This window comes from Primulina tabacum, chromosome 1, assembly GCF_025594145.1.
Source record: "Primulina tabacum isolate GXHZ01 chromosome 1, ASM2559414v2, whole genome shotgun sequence".
In the NCBI taxonomy this organism is placed as follows: domain Eukaryota; kingdom Viridiplantae; phylum Streptophyta; class Magnoliopsida; order Lamiales; family Gesneriaceae; genus Primulina; species Primulina tabacum.
Genome location: NC_134550.1, coordinates 44,186,719 through 44,205,432, shown reverse-complemented (window position 1 = coordinate 44,205,432; position 18,714 = coordinate 44,186,719). Strand labels below are relative to the sequence as shown.

Genomic DNA, 18,714 nt, shown 5'->3' with positions numbered 1-18,714 from the left:
AATCACCGAGCATACCAAAGTCCAAACCAAAACTTCAAAAAGGAATCACTACCTGGTGATATAGCATGCTTCAACTGTGGAAAAATTGGACATTTTATTGCTGACTTCCCGTAACCTAAGAAAGATGACCAAAAGAAGAAGGGATACAAGTCAAATGATAAGAAATCTAGAAGAGACCGCAAAGCAATGATTGCTGATGAAAGTAAATAAAAGTGGGCAGATTCTAGCTCTGAGTCTTCTGACTCAGATAGGCATTCAAGCGACAGCGATGAAGAATAAATAAAGTGTTTCATGGCGAACATTGAATCAACCCCGACATCTGGAGAGGTATTTGATACTGATTCTAATGAATTTACACGAAATGATTTAGTTGAAGCATTGCATAATATAGTAGAAGAGTACTCAAGACTTTCTCAGTCATTCGAGGAAGTTAAAATTGAAAATCAAAACTTAAAAGATCAAATCAGTAAGTTCACTTTCTTGCAAGAAAACAGCTGCAATGATCTAGAATTTGAGATAAGTAAATTGAGAACTGAGAATGACAGATTAAATGCAGATTACCAGACGATGATGTCTAAAAATCAGAAGCTATCGATACTGGTGAATGCATGGAATAAGTCTTCTGTTTCATTAGAAAAGATTCAAGAATTACAGAAGCAATCTGGAGACATGAGTGGTCTCGGATTCAGTAATGATGAAAGCACTTTGAAACAATTACAAAGCCAAAATTTGATATGTGCAAAGGGAAATACATTCACTTTGTTAAATCCAGTATGGTACATAAACCATAAGTACCAACTGTTCAAATTGAAAGATTTGTAGACCAGACGAACAGAAGTAAACATTATGGTCTGGGTTACGTTGAACCTAAGAGTAGAGTCCATCAAAGTGTTGGATCCAGTAGAGTATTCAACTCAGGAGGACAACCCTCTGTGAATGTTAGAAACTATCAGTACTCTAATTGTAGACCAGTTCAGAAGAGATACAGACCAGATGATAAAAACAGAAAGAAAGAACAACATCCTAAAATGCATTTTGTTAGAAATAACATTAATAGACCTTCTGTTGCACGCACCTCTGGGGATACCCGAAGTACAAGATCACCTAAAATGTACAAATGTAGGTTCCTAAAGGACTGATAACACTTGGACCCAAATAGATTGGGTACCAGTAACTAAAACTTGTGTTTGCATGAGCCGGAGAGGAAAGCCAAGATAAGCAGCTCTACATGGTATCTGGACAGTGGATGTTCCATACATATGACTGGGCAAAAGAGTCTACATTCAGAAATAATGAGTTGTAATGGACCAAAGATAACTTTTGGGGACTACTCAAAACGTAAAATCGTGGGTAAGAGTAAGATTTTCCACTGTAATATCACTATAAATGATGTGCTCTTGATTGAAAATCTCTATTATAATTTAATTAGTACTAGTGCACCGACGCACGTGTTGCGTGCTTGTATAATATTTTTTATAATTCATTTTATTTATATTTAAATGAGGATCAAAATATAATTATAAGAAATAGCGAGGGACTACACTGTAATTTTGATATATAGATTAAAAATGAGGATCAAAATATAATTATAAGAAATAGTGAGGATTACATTGTAATTTTGATATATAAATTAAAAAATAAATAGAAAAATAAAAGAATTAAAAAATGACCTCACTGAGGATTGAACATATGACCTAAACCCAAAAAAACAATGATTTTATCCGATGAACTACATATAACTTTCATTAAAACTTTAACATTTTATTAATATAAATAATTATTAAAACAGACCATGACACCAAAGTTAGTTACTCCAAGGGTATCAAACTTAATAAAATAGTATAGATTAGTCAACCATGCGATAATGGATACTCGGTAGCTTTTCAGAAGCACACCTGCACAGTTAAAGATGCTAATGAGTCTATAATCTTAACCGGTAAGAGAGAAGGCAACACTTACAAAGTATTATGGAACAATGATCATGTTAATGTTCCTATATGTTTAGTTGCCTCCCTAAGTGATAAACATTGGTTACGGAACAAGAGATTGAATCATCCTTACTTTAAGTCAATCAATAATCTCAAGAAGAAGAATATATTTGATGGTTTACCTGATATTAGTTTCGTTAAGAATCATGTATGTTCTGCATGTCAACTTGGCAAACAAGTAAGATCTAGCTTTGAGAATAAAGGTAGCAAATCAACATCAAGATGTTTGGAATTATTGCATATGTACTTGTTTGGTCCAATCCCTATAATGAGCTTAGGGGAATAAAATACACTCTTATTGTTGTTGATGACTTTTCTAGATTTACTTGGGTAATCTTTCTTGCTGGAAAAGATCAAACCAGTGGCCTCCTGATCAAGCTTCTGAAAAAGATTCAAAATGAAAAATCAATTTTTTCATTAAAATCAGAAGTAATCAGGGCACTGAATTTACCAACAAAATTCTTGAGTTATATTTTGATGAACATGGTATTCATCATGAATATTCAGCTGCCAGAAAGCCTCAACAAAATGGAATAGCTGAGAGGAGAAATAGAACTCTTAAAGAAGTTCCTAGTACAATGCTAGTAGATGCAGACATCTCTCAGCGCTTCTGGGCAGAAGCGATCAACACAGCGTGTTATACACAAAACAGAACCATGATCAACAAGAGGCATAATCAGACTCCATATGAGATATGGAAAGGGAATAAGCCCTAATGTATCATATTTTCATGTGTTTGGTTGTAAATGTTTTGTGCATAATAATGGTAAAAATTATTTATCAGCATTTGATTCAAAATCAGATGTTGGACATTTTCTTGGATATTCAGCAGTAAGCGAAGCAATGTTGAAGAATATATTCATGTCGTCTTTGATGAAGATAGCAGTGCTCCTGAAATTTCTAAGATGTCAAATCTAAGAAACAGATTAGACATAATTCATCTGGAACTGGATAGTGAAGATGATGCAGAACCAAGTGTCAAAGATGCTCAAAATCCAAAACCAGATATTCCTATGGCAAAACAAGTTGTACAGACACAGGATGTACCAGAACCAGCAGCTGACATTCCAGAACCTACTACTGCTTTACCTGAGCATGATCAAAATCAATTAAATCAGGAAGAAATCCCTCTAAACCCTTTTGTTTGGAGAAAATCACACCCTCTATCTTTGGTTATTGGAAATTCAGTAGCTCCAATAAGAACCAGAAGGCAAATGATAAATGAATATATGCATACTGCTTTTATTTCTCAGGATGAACCAAAGAAGATTGAAGAAGCTCTTCTGGATCCCAGTTGGATTGAAGCTATGCAAGAAGATCTGAATCAATTTAAAGAAATGAAGTGTGGTTTTTTGTACCTAGACCATCTCATCAAGCAGTTATTGGAACTCGGTGGGTATTTAAAAACAAGCTAAATGAAGAAGGTATTGTTGTTAGAAATAAAGCAAGACTTGTGGCTCAAGGTTTCAGACAAGAAGAAGGAATAGATTATGACGAGACCTATGCACGAGTAGAAAAGCTTGAATCAGAATATTCTTAGCCTTTGCTGCTTTCAAGAACTTCAAAGTTTATCAGATGGATGTAAAAAGTGCCTTCATAAATGGTCTGCTGCAAGAAGAAGTTTACGTTGAACAACTCCAAGGTTTTTTTGATCATTTCTTACCGCATCAAGTCTTTAAATTACACAAAGACTTGTATGGTTTGAAACAGGTACCTAGGGTTTGGCATGACACTCTTTCACAATTTATTGTCAATCATGATTTTTCCATCAGCACCGTGGACAAGACTTTATTAACATTAGTTAAAAATAAGCATATTCTGTTAGTACAGATTTATGTTGATGATGTTATCTTTGGGTCAACTGACCCCAAATTGTGTGAAACTTTTGCTAAGATAATGCAAGAACAATTCGAAATGAGCATGATGGGAGAATTGACATTCTTCCTAGGACTGCAGATTAAGCAACTCGATACAAGAATCTTCATAAATCAGGCTAAGTACACAAAAGAACTACTGAAAAAGTTTGGCATGGAAACATGCTCTGCTGCTTCCACTCCAATGAGTTCATCTACTAAACATGATAAAGATAAAAGTTGAATTTCAGTAAAGGTAACTCAATATCGTGGTTTTATTGGCTCATTGTTATATCTTACTGCCAGTAGACCTGATATTATGTTTGTTGTTTGTATTTGTGCAGGATTTCAGTCTAACCCTAACCAATCGCATTTTATTGCTGCTAAACGAATTTTGAAATATTTAAAGGGCACTCAAAATGTCGGCCTATGGTATCACAAGGATTCATCTTTCAATCTTATTGGATATTCAGATGCTGACTATGCAGGTTGCAAACTAGATAGAAAAAGAACCAATGGTTTTTTCATTTTCTTGGTGATAGGTTGATCTCCTGGTTCAGTGAAAAGCAAACTTCCATAGCCACGTCCACTGCAGAAGCAGAATATCTTGCTGCTGGATGTTGCTGCTATCAATTACTTTGAATGCAACAAAAACTTAAGGACTATGGAGTTCAAGCCTCTGAATCACCTATATTCTTGGACAATACCATTTCTATAGCTATTACACACAATCCAGTACTTCATTCCAAAACTAAGTGCATTGACATCAGACACCATTTTATTAGAGATCATGTGCAGAAGAAGGACATTCATCTGGTATATGTCCCTAATGATCAACAAGCAGCAGATATCTTTACAAAACCTCTTCCTGAGACTAAGTTTTCTTATTTTCAAAATGTTCTTGGTTTAATTGATTTGTCGTAACTACTGATTACTATCTTCTGATTTTTATGCATTATGGAGAAATAGTAGATAACGTAAGTAAAATTAGAACAAGAAGTATACAAAATGAATTGTTTCATTCATAAAATTAGATGTTTTACACTAGATAAGAAATTACAATTGTTGATATCAGCAATATTGAGATTTACAGTAGAAATACTAAGTAGAACCTACTGGAATCATCTCCCTCTCTTCGCATGATCATGGTTTGTGAAAGAGATGATTTCGTAGCTTAAATATAATAATATAGAATAATCTAACTTATTATTCAGACTACAGATCTAGAAGTTTGTTCCAAGTCTTCATCCTATTAAGAACGATGTTTTCAAACATCTTCTTACGGGAGGACGCAAGTTGTCTTTGGAACTCCCTTGCTTTATTCGACTCCGGATCAGACTCTGATGAACTACTTGCACTATCCATTTGTTAAATGTTTGTATATAATGACAGTTTGCGTCTTTGCAGGTATTTATAATTATCCTCGGGCTAGTTGAAGAGTCATTTGACTATTCAACTCCTACTTGTTCCTATTGGAAGAATATCAAGAGTCATCTGTTATTTCCTCTGATCTTCAATCTTCGCATTTAATATTTTTTTATTTGCATTAGGTTTAGGGGGAACATTGTTTAATTGTGACTGATATTTTGGATTTCAAGTCATAAACAGAAGGAGTTTTGTCTTTTCAATAAAACAATGCATCTACTGGACTTTGTCAAAAGTGCTGGATATATTTCAGTACTTTATCACTTCCAGTAGATATTATCATAAAACGACAAATCCTCTTCTGAATTTTTAGTAACTGCTTTGGACAGCCCGCCTTTTATTGATTTTTAAAATTTTGAAATCATTGGTTCAACTTACACTCATCTGTTAACTTTTCAAAACTCACCGTAAACATATTAACACGTGACCCTATGTTTTCACTAACGGCTGTACATTCTGATTTTAACCGCCTCTTCTCTTTTTCATTTCACTTTTACGTTACAGATTGTTTCATACTTGCTACTGCTTTCTCTCAAATTTCTTTCTACTACAAAATCTACTTCGAATCCTTCTCACTTACACGAAAATGGACTGGAGCTTATACACTCAATGCTTATCAAGTCAACTTCGCATCGATACTCACCATCAAGGATGAAAATCTCGTTAAAATGTTCAAGGCCATTGAGAAATCTGGTCTTAGAAAATTTCTGGAATCACCCGCAATAATTTAAGAGACCACCATCCTGGAATTTCTATGCAAAAGCAACTATTGAGGATGGAAAGATCGTATATTCTCATGGAGATGCATCAATAACCATCGATGCTGAACTTTTGGATCAAAATTTTTTCTCCCATTCTCAGGTAACATTGAATGTTTTGTTATTACTAAGGAGGAAATGTCTACTGCTCTTACCACCTTCTCGGCTTCTGGAGAGGAGCTTTCTCCCTCTTTTTTTAAGAAGCTTCTGAAAATGGAGTAACAAGTACTCGCTAATATTATTGCGAAGGCTATTCTGGTAAAAACTGGCACTTTCGATTAATTGACCAAGGAAAAGGTCCAAGTGATGATAGCCATCACTTCTGAAGCAAAAGTAGATTGGAGTCGCTTCTTATTCAAAATCATGAAGGACATGATTTTAAGAAAGAGTACTGGTTTTGCTGTCCAAATCAGCAAGTTGTTGAAGAATGCTGGTTTTCCGCTTACGTCGGAACAAGATGGATCGTATGTTACCATGGCCGATGCTGACAACGTGCTCGCATTAAGGCCAAAACCAACCGTGGCAGAATTTGTTGGCATCAAAAAGGAGATTGGTGATACTCAACAGAGGCTCAAGAACCTCAAAAGAAAGTCAAGCGAAAAAGAGTTGTTGTCTTGATTGATTCCGATAAAACCATATCTGAAGAATCCGCTGCCCCCACCAAAGCCTCACTCCTAGCCACTCCAACCAAAAAGAAACCATGAACCACAATCCGTATCAAGAAGACAGCAACCCTTACTATTCTTGATATTGTTCCTTTGAGAAAAGTTTTTCCAACCGTCACCTCATCCAAACCAGTCTCTATCCCTTCTTCAAACCCCGCAGCCATTCCAACTGCAACTAGTTCAGCTTCATTTCAAACCCTCAGACTCTCTACTAGAGTTGTAATTAGAGAATCTCTCGCAGGGTCTTCTGCTTTTCGACCCGTGCTACCTGCCTCCTTAGACAAAGGCAAAGGTAAACTCGTTGAAGAACCAAAAGATCATGGTGCCAAATCATCTGTTCAAACAGCTTTTGATCTTCACCTGGATGAAATCAAAAAATCTGCAAGTGAGGATATGATGTTCTTCGATGACTGGCTCAAGGTTCGAGTTTTCCACCCCATCACTTATTTAAGAACTCCAGGTTCTTGTGCCAAAATGGTGAAGAACGAGAAGTAAGTCTTTGCTTCTGCTAAGACCAGAAATGTCATTGAAGCTATAAACATAAGAAACTACATTCTTGATCAGCTCAAGCTTCAGAAGCCTGATTCTGTTCTGAAGACTCTTAAGTCAAATTTTGATTCCACGAATCCTACTGCTACTCACGATCAAGATGTCATCCAACTTTTGACTTCCCGGTTGAGATTTCTAAATGAGCAAGTTCTTGCTCAATAACAAAATTTTGCACAGCCTCTGCAATACAGAGCAGGTCATGTCCCAGATATTCTCAAGATAAAGCAGTTGAGGAAAAGACTACATCTCCTTCTGAAGCTAAAGTTTCCAGTACTCATGAATCTGAGACAATTCCTACTAAATCTTCATCATTTATTTTTTTCATAACCTGGGGTCCTTTGATAAAGTGATTCAATCGATTGTTCCAACTCGTACTGCACCAGAAGTGTAACGGCCCAAAAATTTAAAGGTCCACGTAAACCACATGCATGCAAGCTATTAAGTTCTCTTATATTTTAATTAATTGTTTTAATTGCATAAATTAAATATGTTGTGCATTCTGACATGTTTAAAAAATATTTTTCTACATGATTGCATTAAAATGTGTTTTTTTTAAAAGGTTATGCGAGTTGCAATCGAGGAACGGAGATCGAGGGCTGAAAAATGAAAATATTTTTATTGGTTAATTGTTTTTAAATATTTAAATTAAGGGTGATGATTTTTCTTATTTTTGAAAATAAGGGGTTTTGAGTTGATTTTATACGTCGGGACATAATTTTTATCGGTGTTGCATTTTCAACAAAAACGCGAACGTTTTGTCAACCCGGCTAATAAATTCACAAACTTATTTAAACAAAATATTTTAATTAAGTAATAATGGCTATTGGGCCTAATTATCCTTCCTAATGGGCCTAAGCTTGGTTAGTGTTTTAATTAACTATAAAAAATACAAAACCCACCCTAACCCTCACAAAAACCCACGCCCACTTTCCCCAAGCACTCCAAAATCTCTCCCCAACACAAGTCACGGCACACACATATTTTATGAAGGGAAAAGCATCAAGTTGCTAGAGTTTTTCAAGCCGTCGTTCCTTGTCGTCGTTCTTCAATCATCGCTTCGTTTTCGTGCGTAAATTACGCAAAGGCACGTCATATTATTTCTTTCAAACATCTATCACACCATAGTATTTGTTTAAGCTTGTTTTGAATGAAAACAAACCACACCTCTTATTATTGTCGTACATGCATCTTTTGTGATTTTTAAAACATGTATTTTGATCCAAAAGTCATGAAATTCATGTACCTAAGGGGCTGCCATGATTAGGAAGTAATATGAGATTGTTTTACACAAGTTTTAGGGCATAGAAACATGCACAATATGCTGCACACACGAATAACTGAAGCTGGAAACCAAATTTGATGTTTGGTGTCATGGGGCTCGGTTAATGGTGAGACTTGGTGCATGGCTTTGCTTGGCCAGACTAGGGCTGGGCTAGGGTCGTGCCTAGGTCAAGGGAAGAGTCCTAGCCATGCTAGGACTCGAGACCATGGGCAGTGGAGGAGTCCTAGCAAGCTAGGACTCCACCCGAGAGCATCAAGGAGGGCTGCGCAAGTTTCAGTAGTTGATGCAGTTGGAAAGGCTCTGCCAAAGGGCATGGGAAGGGACTAGTTATGTCTTTAGGGTGCTAGAAGAGATGGTTTAGGGCCTGGTTGGGTTGGTTGGGTCCTAGCAACAGAAACAAGAGTCCTAGCATGAGTGAAGTTCTCGGCCATGGATTGTTCTGAAAGTGTCGCTTGTGTTTTAAGTTTAGGGCCAGGTCCTATGGTTCTAAGGGTCCAGGAGGGTTCCTAGAGGGGCTGGTCATAGGTGGTGCAGGGTGGCTTGACGTGGCTTGAGACAAATACAGAAAACATGAGGCAACCATGGTGATCGCGCAAGTTGCTGTCCTTTATTCAGGTGGCTTGTGCGCTGGTCCAGGGCTTGGGCTGGTCTGGGCGTGGTCTAGGGAAGGTTAGGGTAAGGGTGGTTTGGTGGTGGCCCTGATGGAAGAGCCCTTGGCTAGCTAGGAGTCCTGAGATATGCTAGGAGACACTCACGCACACATGCAGAATATTGGGTCAAGTTTCAGCAGGGTTTGAGAGAGTTAAGGGCTAGGCCCAGGGGTCAGGGCTGGTCAGTAGGGTGCCTATGTGGGTTGGCTCGGTGATCGAGCAAAAATTGCACTGTGGAATCCTTAATAAAATTATGGTTTTATATGCTCAATAATTAATCGCAAGTGCACGATGTCAAGCAATAGTATAATGTACGTGAGTACGAGTATCGTTCCACTGAATACTGTATTTGACAATTATTATTTTCAGTTATTAAATCTTTAGCAACGAAATTTGATTGATTGGTTTATTACTACTATGCTCGAATAAACATGCAAATAAAAAGATTCAACAATTATATAATGAAATATAATATCTAAAATGGTTGATTAAAATTCAAAGAGAAATGAATTTGTTGGGAATTTCGGTTCACCTACCCCTCGTTAATTAATTAATTCGTTCGATAGTGATTGTATACTTCCGACAGGATTTTCTATTCAATTGAACACACTCTCTCGAGCTATGCCAAACTAATTCTACTCAATGAAGTAATTAAATATCTTTAATTATTTATCAAGAGTGAATCGCAAATCGATATGTGAAATCCCCTAGTTTTCGACCCTTAAGACTATAACTATCGGCGCGTATCCAATTTCATATGTCTATGTAAATTGTAGATCCACGGATTATATTACTCGTTCCTATCATAAGCTATTCTCTCGAACTCACTCGCAATATAAAACGTTGTTAAAGTTAGCTACACTCTAATAATACAATGAAAAAACAGTAACACAATCAAGAATAAACCAACAACTGAAATATGAATTAAGTAAATCAGAGTTCGGGGTAGGATCCCCTTAAATCCCAACAAATATTTTAGGTTAGCTACTAGAATTCATAGTAAAAATAAACGCAATAATGTTTCAAAGATAAAAACTAAGTTAGAAATACTAGATTTGATGAAAAACGCAAAGACGATGCCCGGACAATTGTCGAATCTGCAATCCAAGCGCGAATTCCTCTCCAAAGCTTGTGGTGGCTGCTGAATAATGATCCTTTTTCGTGCAATCTCCCTTCCATATCCTCCCCATTTAAGGGAAGAAATCATCCCAAATCTTTCCAAAAATACAAGTGCGCCCGGGCGGACATAAGTTTTCGCCCGGGCGGATGACCTTCGCAAATCTTGTATTTTCATTTTTCTTTGACGTGCCCGGGTGGACCTAAGTTTCCGCTTGGGCGGATGACTTTCGAAAAAAATCCTTCTCTCACGCCTTGGAGGCGCCCGGGCGAATGTGAATATGCGCCAGGGCGGATGTCTGTTAACTTTTTTTCTTTAATTTTCAGTTTATGCACGACTCACCTGCATTTCACCAACTAAACGCATGAGCAACAATAAAACATAAATTATGCTAAAATAATACAAAATGCATACAATCTAAATGATTAATGCAACAAAATGCGACATAACATGATATGAAAAACAAGTAAAATCCCCATATATCAACCCCCCAATCCTAACCTTTTGCTCGCCCTCGAGCAAAACAGGTGACAAGACAAAATGAAACATGACACGAAGTAGCTCGACAGTGAATTCATAGTCATCAACTAGCCTCAGCGAAACTCAACATATTCCCTTGTCAATCAATGTAAAAGCACGACTCTTCGCACTTGCCTTGGTCTAGACATTGTTTCAAATAAAACCTGAACGTGTATGTTTGCGTCGTTAGTCCTAGCATCATAAATGACAGAGGGATCCATTCTCAACCATTGTCAGATATTTAAATCAGTCTGTTAGTGTAAATTTAACTCTCCTTTATTCTTCTGCACTCAGTAATCACCAGCAGCGCCCATTTTTCTATCATTTTTTTTAACTGAATTGGAATACAGTAATAAAAAGACTATATTAGACCCTTTCATCTCAGATTGAAATCCATGTGTTTTACAATTTTAGCCAGGAATAGGATTTTATTCCTTTATTCGGCTCTTCAACACCTGACATCTCCAACTTTAGCCAGGAATAGGATTTCATTCCTTTATTTGGCTCCCCCACACCTTACATCTCCAACTTTCTTTTTTTTAACGCTGTTGATAGATACTTCGATTCAAGAGAATATGGTCAAGTTCAATTTACACTTTCAAACATCTTTGTTTCCCACTTTAGTTTTAAATTTCACCATCTTATCATGCATGATTCTAGTTCTAACATTCGTGCAAAGAGGATTCAGCATTTTAAATAAAACTTAATGTCTTTACCACTCTATGTGCTAAAGGAGTGCGATTATACGACAGACAGGGCATGTCTCATCACCTCTTAATCATCCTTGGCTAACAAGTGCTACTTCTAACACTGTCGGCTGAAACACACCAATGCAAAAACGACTACAACTAAATGCCCACAAAAAAACCAACACATAAAACAACACCTATCCACCCCCCAATACTAAAGTCGAGCAGTGTCCCCAATGCAACAGACGAGAGAAAAAGAGGCATATAGTGTGTAACAAAATAAATGCAATATGACCTACACATGCAACAGAAACAGAAATAAACAAAATGATCTAAAAGAAATGAAGGAAATAAAAAGAAGGGACAGAAGTGACTCCCCTCTCAAAGATCATCCTCCTCGTGCGCCTCTGGGGGAATGACACTAGCATCCGGCTCTGGGGCATTGGCATAGTGGAACTGAAATGGTGGCAGGAAAGCTGGCATAGGTGGTGACATAAGGGCTGGGTTAATACCACTGTGGCTCAGGGATAGACGCATCATGGCATCAGTAGCAGTCTGATACGTCTGACTCACAGCCTGCCACTGTAACTGAGGGTCCGTGAAGGCGGAAAATTCGTTTATCCGGTCCTGAAAAAGGCGACGTCGAGGTTGCGAGGCCGGTGGTGGGGGCTGCTGTGGCACGGGATCGAAATTCAAACCATCCCATATAGGGCCAAACAACGTGAAATTCCGCCGCACTGCCATTTTATGTATCCAGCTAGCGTCATCGAGGGCCTTGGTCCGTGGTAACCACTCATCGTCATCCTGAAAAACGACCCCAGCGCTCGCACATAGCTCGGTGATAATGTGGGGGAAGAATAATGCCACATTCGGATTATGAATGCTCAGCTGGATCTTCGAATGAATAATCATGCCCACATTGAGTGTCATGTGAGTGATCAGTGCGTAAAGCATCAACCCCCTCTCCCTCTGCACTTTGCTAGTGTGCCCGACTGGCATCAAACGTGTGGCCAGAAATGCATACCACATCGCAACCGGGACGAGCAAATATTTCTCTGCAAAACAAGTGTGCGAGCCAGGTGTCTTCCACGGAGACCCCGGATAGCAGATTCTTTGCATCATCAAGTCTAAATTGGGTTCTGCTGCCCATGCCACATACACCGAGTAATTCACAGCCGATGTCTCAAGCACCCTATTAATTTCTACAGAACTAAAATCTACCAGCTTTCCCCTCACAAATGCTTTACTATCGCTCCTCTCAGCCGCATTAGCATAGAATTCTCTCACCACTGGCACCACCGCGGCTTGCGGTTGGCTACAAAATTTTCCCCAGCTTCTATTCTAAATTTGATTTATAATAAATATGTATTGCACAAGCTGGAAACCACGTTCGCGAAGCAGAGCTCTATGTATCTTCGCATGTTCATAGCGTTCCCTAGCGGTATAATTCACAAATAACTGAGATTTACGCGATAAAGACGAAGAGGAATGACTCACTCGAGCTTTCTTAGGCGCCATCGTGGATTATTTGAGAAGCAAAAGTAGCCCGGAGTAGGGGGCGTGTTGCCGGACGTCAGTAGTGGCCAGAGGCTTCAGCGGTGGCGGGAAAAAGGGCAGCGGCGGCCGGAAATTTCATATGTGGCCGGAGATTTCAGAGGTGGCCAGAAAATTTCAAGTCTTGACCGGAAAAATCACTTATTGATATTTGGTGAAGATGGTGACCCAAGATTGTACCTGAAATTGACACAAGATAAGGGATTAGAGTGAGATTTAGGGAGGAGGCGCAGAAAATTGAAGGGGGAGGGGTAGGGTTCGAATGGGGAGTATTAAAGCAGGTTGCAGATTTTTAAATCTGCGCGATCCGCCCAGGCAGATGTTCAACTGCTTTAGGAAAAAGATTTTGAAAAAGAGCACGCCCGGGCGGATGTGAATTTGCGCCCGGGCAGAGACCACACGGCTTTTTTTTTTAAAATTTTGTTGAAAAGGGGCGCGCCCGGGCGGCTGTAAATGTCCGCCTGGGCGGAAGCTTCACGGCTTTCCCGTTTTTTTTTTAAAAAAATTAAATAATAAGAACATAGACTGAAAATCGAATTAAATGCAAGATAAGGGAAAACGAGTTAGTTCTCAATTTATAGTCGAGAGTTGGACTGTGGGTCAGTTTCAGTTCGGATTGTCTTGGAACCGGGTGATTCCAAGTTGTGTCTCGACTGTGCCACCCATGTAGTGCTTAAGTCGCTGGGCATTGACCGTAAATGTCCCATCCATTAGATCTTGCAATCTACAGCTCCCGATGGGTAAACTTTGGAAATCACGAATGGACTAGACCATCGCGACTTCAATTTTCCGGGAAACAGTCGCAACCGGGAGTTGTAGAGCAGGACATTTTCACCTTCCTTGAATTCCCTTTCAATGATTCGCCTTTCATGAGCCCTCTTTGTCTTTTCCTTGTACGATAGTGCGAGATCAAATGCCAGATTCCGAAATTCCTCCAACTGGTCCAATTGAAGCAGACGTCGTTCACCTGCATCAGTAAAGTTAAAGTTTAGTGCTTTTATTGCCCAATATGCCCGATGCTCTAACTCTACAGGTAGATGACATGCTTTACCAAACAATAACCTATATGGTGTAGTGCCTATAGGTGTTTTGAACGCAGTCCTATATGCCCAAAGAGCATCATCTAACCTTACAGACCAATCTTTTCGAGTAACACCTACCACTTTTTCTAAAATTCGCTTGATTTCTCGGTTAGACACTTCTACTTGACCACTCGTTTGGGGGTGATAGGAAGTAGATATCTTATGTGTGACACCATATTTGTTTAAAAGTTTTTCAAAGAGTTTGTTGCAAAAATGGGTGCCACCATCACTAATGATTGCTCGTGGTGTCCCAAACCTGTTAAAAATATTTTTTTTTTAAAATTTCAGGACCACTTGAGCATCATTAGTGGCATATGCTTCTGCCTCTACCCACTTAGACACATAGTTGACCGCCACCAAAATATATTTTTTCATGAACGAGCTGGGAAAAGGTCCCATGAAGTCTATTCCCCACACATCAAAAACCTCACACTCAATAATATTATTTAAAGGCATTTCATGACGGTTAGAGATACCTGTCCGCTGGCATTTATCACATGTAAGCACATAAGAACAAGCATCCTTAAAGAGAGCTGGCCAATAAAAGCCACATTCAAGTACTTTGGATGCCGTCTTGGTTGGTCCAAAATGACCACCTACCTCATGGTCGTGGTAATGGTTAAGAATTTGACCAAACTCTTCCTCTGCAACACACCTTCCGATCATAGAATCTGCACAGATCTTAAACAAAAATGGTTCCTCCCAAAAATAATGTTTCACGTCAGAAAAGAATTTCTTACGTTGATGAAACGAGAGATTGGGTGGTGGTGTGCCTGTGACAAGAAAATTAGCAAAATTTGCATACCAATGATAGTGTCTCACTTCAAATAGCTGCTCATCAGGAAACCAATCATTTATAGTATGATCTACACAGTCATTACTAATCAGCTCCAACATAGACAAGTGATCCGCTACTACATTCTCGACACTCTTCTTATCTTTTATTTCTAAATCAAATTCTTGCAACAATAAAATCCACCGAAGTAGGCGTGGCTTTGCATCTTTTTTAGCAAGTAAATATTTCAATGCCGAGTGATCTATTTAAACAATTACTTTGGACAAAACAAGGTACGAATGAAACTTGTCAAGCGCAAATACTACTGCAAGTAATTCCTTTTCAGTTGTTGCATAATTCAATTGAGCCTTATCAAGGGTCTTACTTGCATAGTAAATTGTATGAATTACCTTGTTTTGATGCTGGCCAAGCATAGCCCCCACCGCAGCATCACTGGCATCGCACATGATCTCGAAGGGCAGATCCCAATCTGGTGCCACCAAGACAGGAGCCGTCACCAAGCGCTCCTTCAAATCCTCGTATGCCTGTAAACAATCAGAATTGAAATCAAAAGGCACATCATTCATAAGTAAAGAAGATAGAGGTTTGGCAATTTTAGAAAAATCTTTGATAAAACGCCAATAAAAACCGGCGTGGCCTAGAAAACTTCTAACTCCCTTTATGGATGCCGGAGGTGGTAAGTTCTTGATAACTTCAAATTTTTCCTTATCCACCTCTATTCCATGCCATGATATCTTGTGCCCCAATACTATTCCCTCTTGTACCATAAAATGGCACTTTTCCCAATTTAGCACCAAATTCGTCTCCTCACATCTCATCAATACCACCTTCAAATTCTACAAACAATCATCAAAAGAAGAGCCAAAAATCGAGAAGTCATCCATAAATATTTCAAGAAAAGTTTCTATCCATTCATGAAATATAGCAGTCATGCATCGTTGAAAAGTGGCAGGAGCATTACACAAACAAAGGGCATTCGTCTAAAAGCAAAAGTTCCATAAGAAAAAGTGAAAGAGGTTTTCTCTTGGTCCTCGGGCACAATCATGATTTGGTTATACCCTGAATACCCATCTAAAAAACAATAAAACTCATGACCCGCTAACCTCTCAAGCATGTGATCAATGAAGGGCAGTGGAAAGTGATCTTTACGGGTAGCATCATTTAATTTCCTATAATCAATGCACACACGCCATCCCGTAACTGTCCTAGTGGGTATTAATTCATTTTTTTCATTTGTGATCACAGTAATCCCACCTTTTTTCGGCATACACTGAACAGGACTTACCCGTGCACTATCAGATATAGGATAGATAATACCTGCATCAAGGAGTTTGATAGTCTCTGCTTTTACTACCTCTTGCATCTTTGGATTTAATCTTCTCTGAGGTTTCACAAGAGGTGAGTACTCGTCTTCCATCAAGATCTTGTGCATGCAGACTGATGGGTTGATCCCTTTGATGTCCGCCACCTTCCACGCAAAAGCACTCTTGTGCGCTTTCAAAACTTTCAACAGTTTGTCCTCCATCACATCTGTCAAATCAGCAGAAATAATGACAGGTAAAGTGTTATTCTCACCTAGGTATGCGTACTTTAGGTGTGGAGGCAATGGTTTGAGCTCAAGCTTCGGTGGCTCCTCCAGGCTTGACTTCTGAGGGATCAAGTCTCTTCGATCTCCCAAGTCCTCTAATCTCATCCTTATTGGCCTCTTCCATGGCAGGTTGACATTGAGGTATGCCACTATTTCGGCTTTCTCTTCATCCAATTCATCTTCTCTCAGTTCAGTAGTGAGAGTGGCTTCCAAAGGATCTCTAATTGCACCCTGCACATAGTTAGACACAAGAGCATCAAAAGCATCAATTCTATAACAACTGTCAGAGTGCAGTGTGTGCTTGAGAGCATTAAAAACATTGAAAGTAATCTCCTCTTCTCCCACTCTCAATCTCAACTTCCCTTCTTGCACATCAATTAGGGCCTTGCCAGTTGCAAGGAATGGTCTCCTCAAAATCAAAGGCATCTTCACATCCTCCTCCATGTCAAGTAGCACAAAATCTGTAGGAAATATGAATTTGTCCACCTTTACCAAGACGTCCTCTATGACTCCTCGCGGGTATTTGAAAGATCTGTCTGCTAGTTGCAAGCACATCCTTGTTGGCTTAGGTTCTCCTAATCCGAGTTTCCTAAATACATATAAAGGAATAAGATTAATACTTGCACCAAGATCACACAAAGCCTTGTGAAAAACATCATCATCAATCATGCAAGGAATAGAAAAACTCCCTGGATCTTTTATTTTCGGTGGGATCTTGTTTTGTACCAATGCAATACAATTCTCAGTCAAGTTTCTCATCATGTGATCCTCCAACTTCCTCTTATTAGCTAATATGTCTTTCAAAAATTTAGCATAACTAGTCATTTGCAGCAAAGCATCGGCAAAAGGAATATTGATATGCAATTTTTTGAATACCTCAAGAAACTTACCGAATTGTGCATCAAGTTTTGCCTTTTTTAATGCTGCAGGAAAAGGTGGAGGGATAAAAATTTTAGATTGTGCAGTGGGTGCTGGTGCTGAGTTGGAAGACTTACTTTTTGATGACTCAGTCTGTTCATCCTGTGCTTGACTTTTTTCTAGTCCTCTAGCCTCTAAGATATTTCCACTCTTCAACTCGATGGCCTTTACTTGCTCTTTTGGATTGGTCTCTGTGTTACTTGGCAAGGTGCCCGGCTCTCTATTTGCTATCATCTTTGCCAACTGTCCAATCTGATTCTCTAGCCCCTTTATTGACGCATCTTGATTTTTGAGTCTAGTTTCAGTGGACGAGATAAACTTAGACATCATCAGCTCTAAGTTGGACTTTTCTTCTCTAGGAGTGTCAGATCTATACATCAGTTGTTTACCATATTGTTGTCCTCCTTGTGGTCGATTCTGACTGTTTTAACTACCCCATAAGAAGTTGGGATGTTGCCTCCATCCATGATTGTATGTGTTTGAGTACGGATCATTCGTTAGATGGTTTTGGACTCCCACTTGATTCACAGGTGTCCTTTCTGGCACATAAAAAGGACCACTGTCTTGATAGTCCTTAACATAGTGTTCTCCTCCGCATTTTTCACAAAATATCTCTTGAAGAAGCATAGCCGTGCCACCCATATTCAACCCATCCAAATTCTTGTTCAAGACATCAAGTTGTGCAGTAATAACGGAAATGTCAGTTACCTGGTGAACTCCTGCAGTTCTTCGCTGGTTGTTCCTTTCAGATTGAGGATGATAGCTGCTAGCAGCCATCTCCTCCAATAACTCGTATCCTTCCTTAGCAGTTTTTTGCAATAGGTTCCCACAAGCAGCAGCATCTATCATAGTACGATTAGGAGTAAGCAAGCCATAATAAAAGCTTTGAACGAATAACCCAAGTGGTAGTTCGTGATGAGGACATCTTCTTAGTAGATCTTTGAAGCGCTCCCATGCCTCGTATAAAGATTCCTGCTCGAATTGAGCAAATGTGGTGATGTCTGCCCGCAGCTTTATGGTCTTAGATGGAGGAAAGTATTTAATGAGAAACGCTTTCGCCATGTCCTCCCATGTGGTGATCGAACCTATAGGCAAACAATTTAACCATGCTTTAGCTTTATCACGTAAGGAGAAAGGAAATAAACGCAGTCTATCAGCATCATCAGAAACACCATTAAATTTAAAAGTATCGCAAATTTCATAAAAATCTGCGATGTGCGTGTTTGGTTCATCTACTGCAGATCCTCAAAATTGGACTGTATTCTGAATCATATGAATTGT

General features: G+C 38.9%; 1 protein-coding gene and 1 non-coding gene across 2 annotated transcripts; one reads left to right on the top strand and one right to left on the bottom strand.

Annotated features, from left to right (window-relative positions):
• Nucleotides 1-13,759: 13,759 nt before the first annotated feature.
• LOC142509826 (uncharacterized) lies at nucleotides 13,760-17,274 on the bottom strand. Its single transcript, XM_075619587.1, has 5 exons — nucleotides 16,282-17,274; nucleotides 15,317-15,763; nucleotides 14,872-14,962; nucleotides 14,608-14,802; nucleotides 13,760-14,016 (listed from the first exon to the last, which is right to left on the bottom strand). Exons 1-5 carry the CDS (start codon nucleotides 17,272-17,274, stop codon nucleotides 13,760-13,762), a joined length of 1,983 nt encoding a protein of 660 aa, XP_075475702.1.
• Nucleotides 17,275-18,340: 1,066 nt separating this feature from the next.
• On the top strand, nucleotides 18,341-18,446 carry LOC142521372 (small nucleolar RNA R71). Its single transcript, XR_012814145.1, has one exon. It is a non-coding gene; the product is annotated as a small nucleolar RNA R71 (small nucleolar RNA).
• Nucleotides 18,447-18,714: the final 268 nt, after the last annotated feature.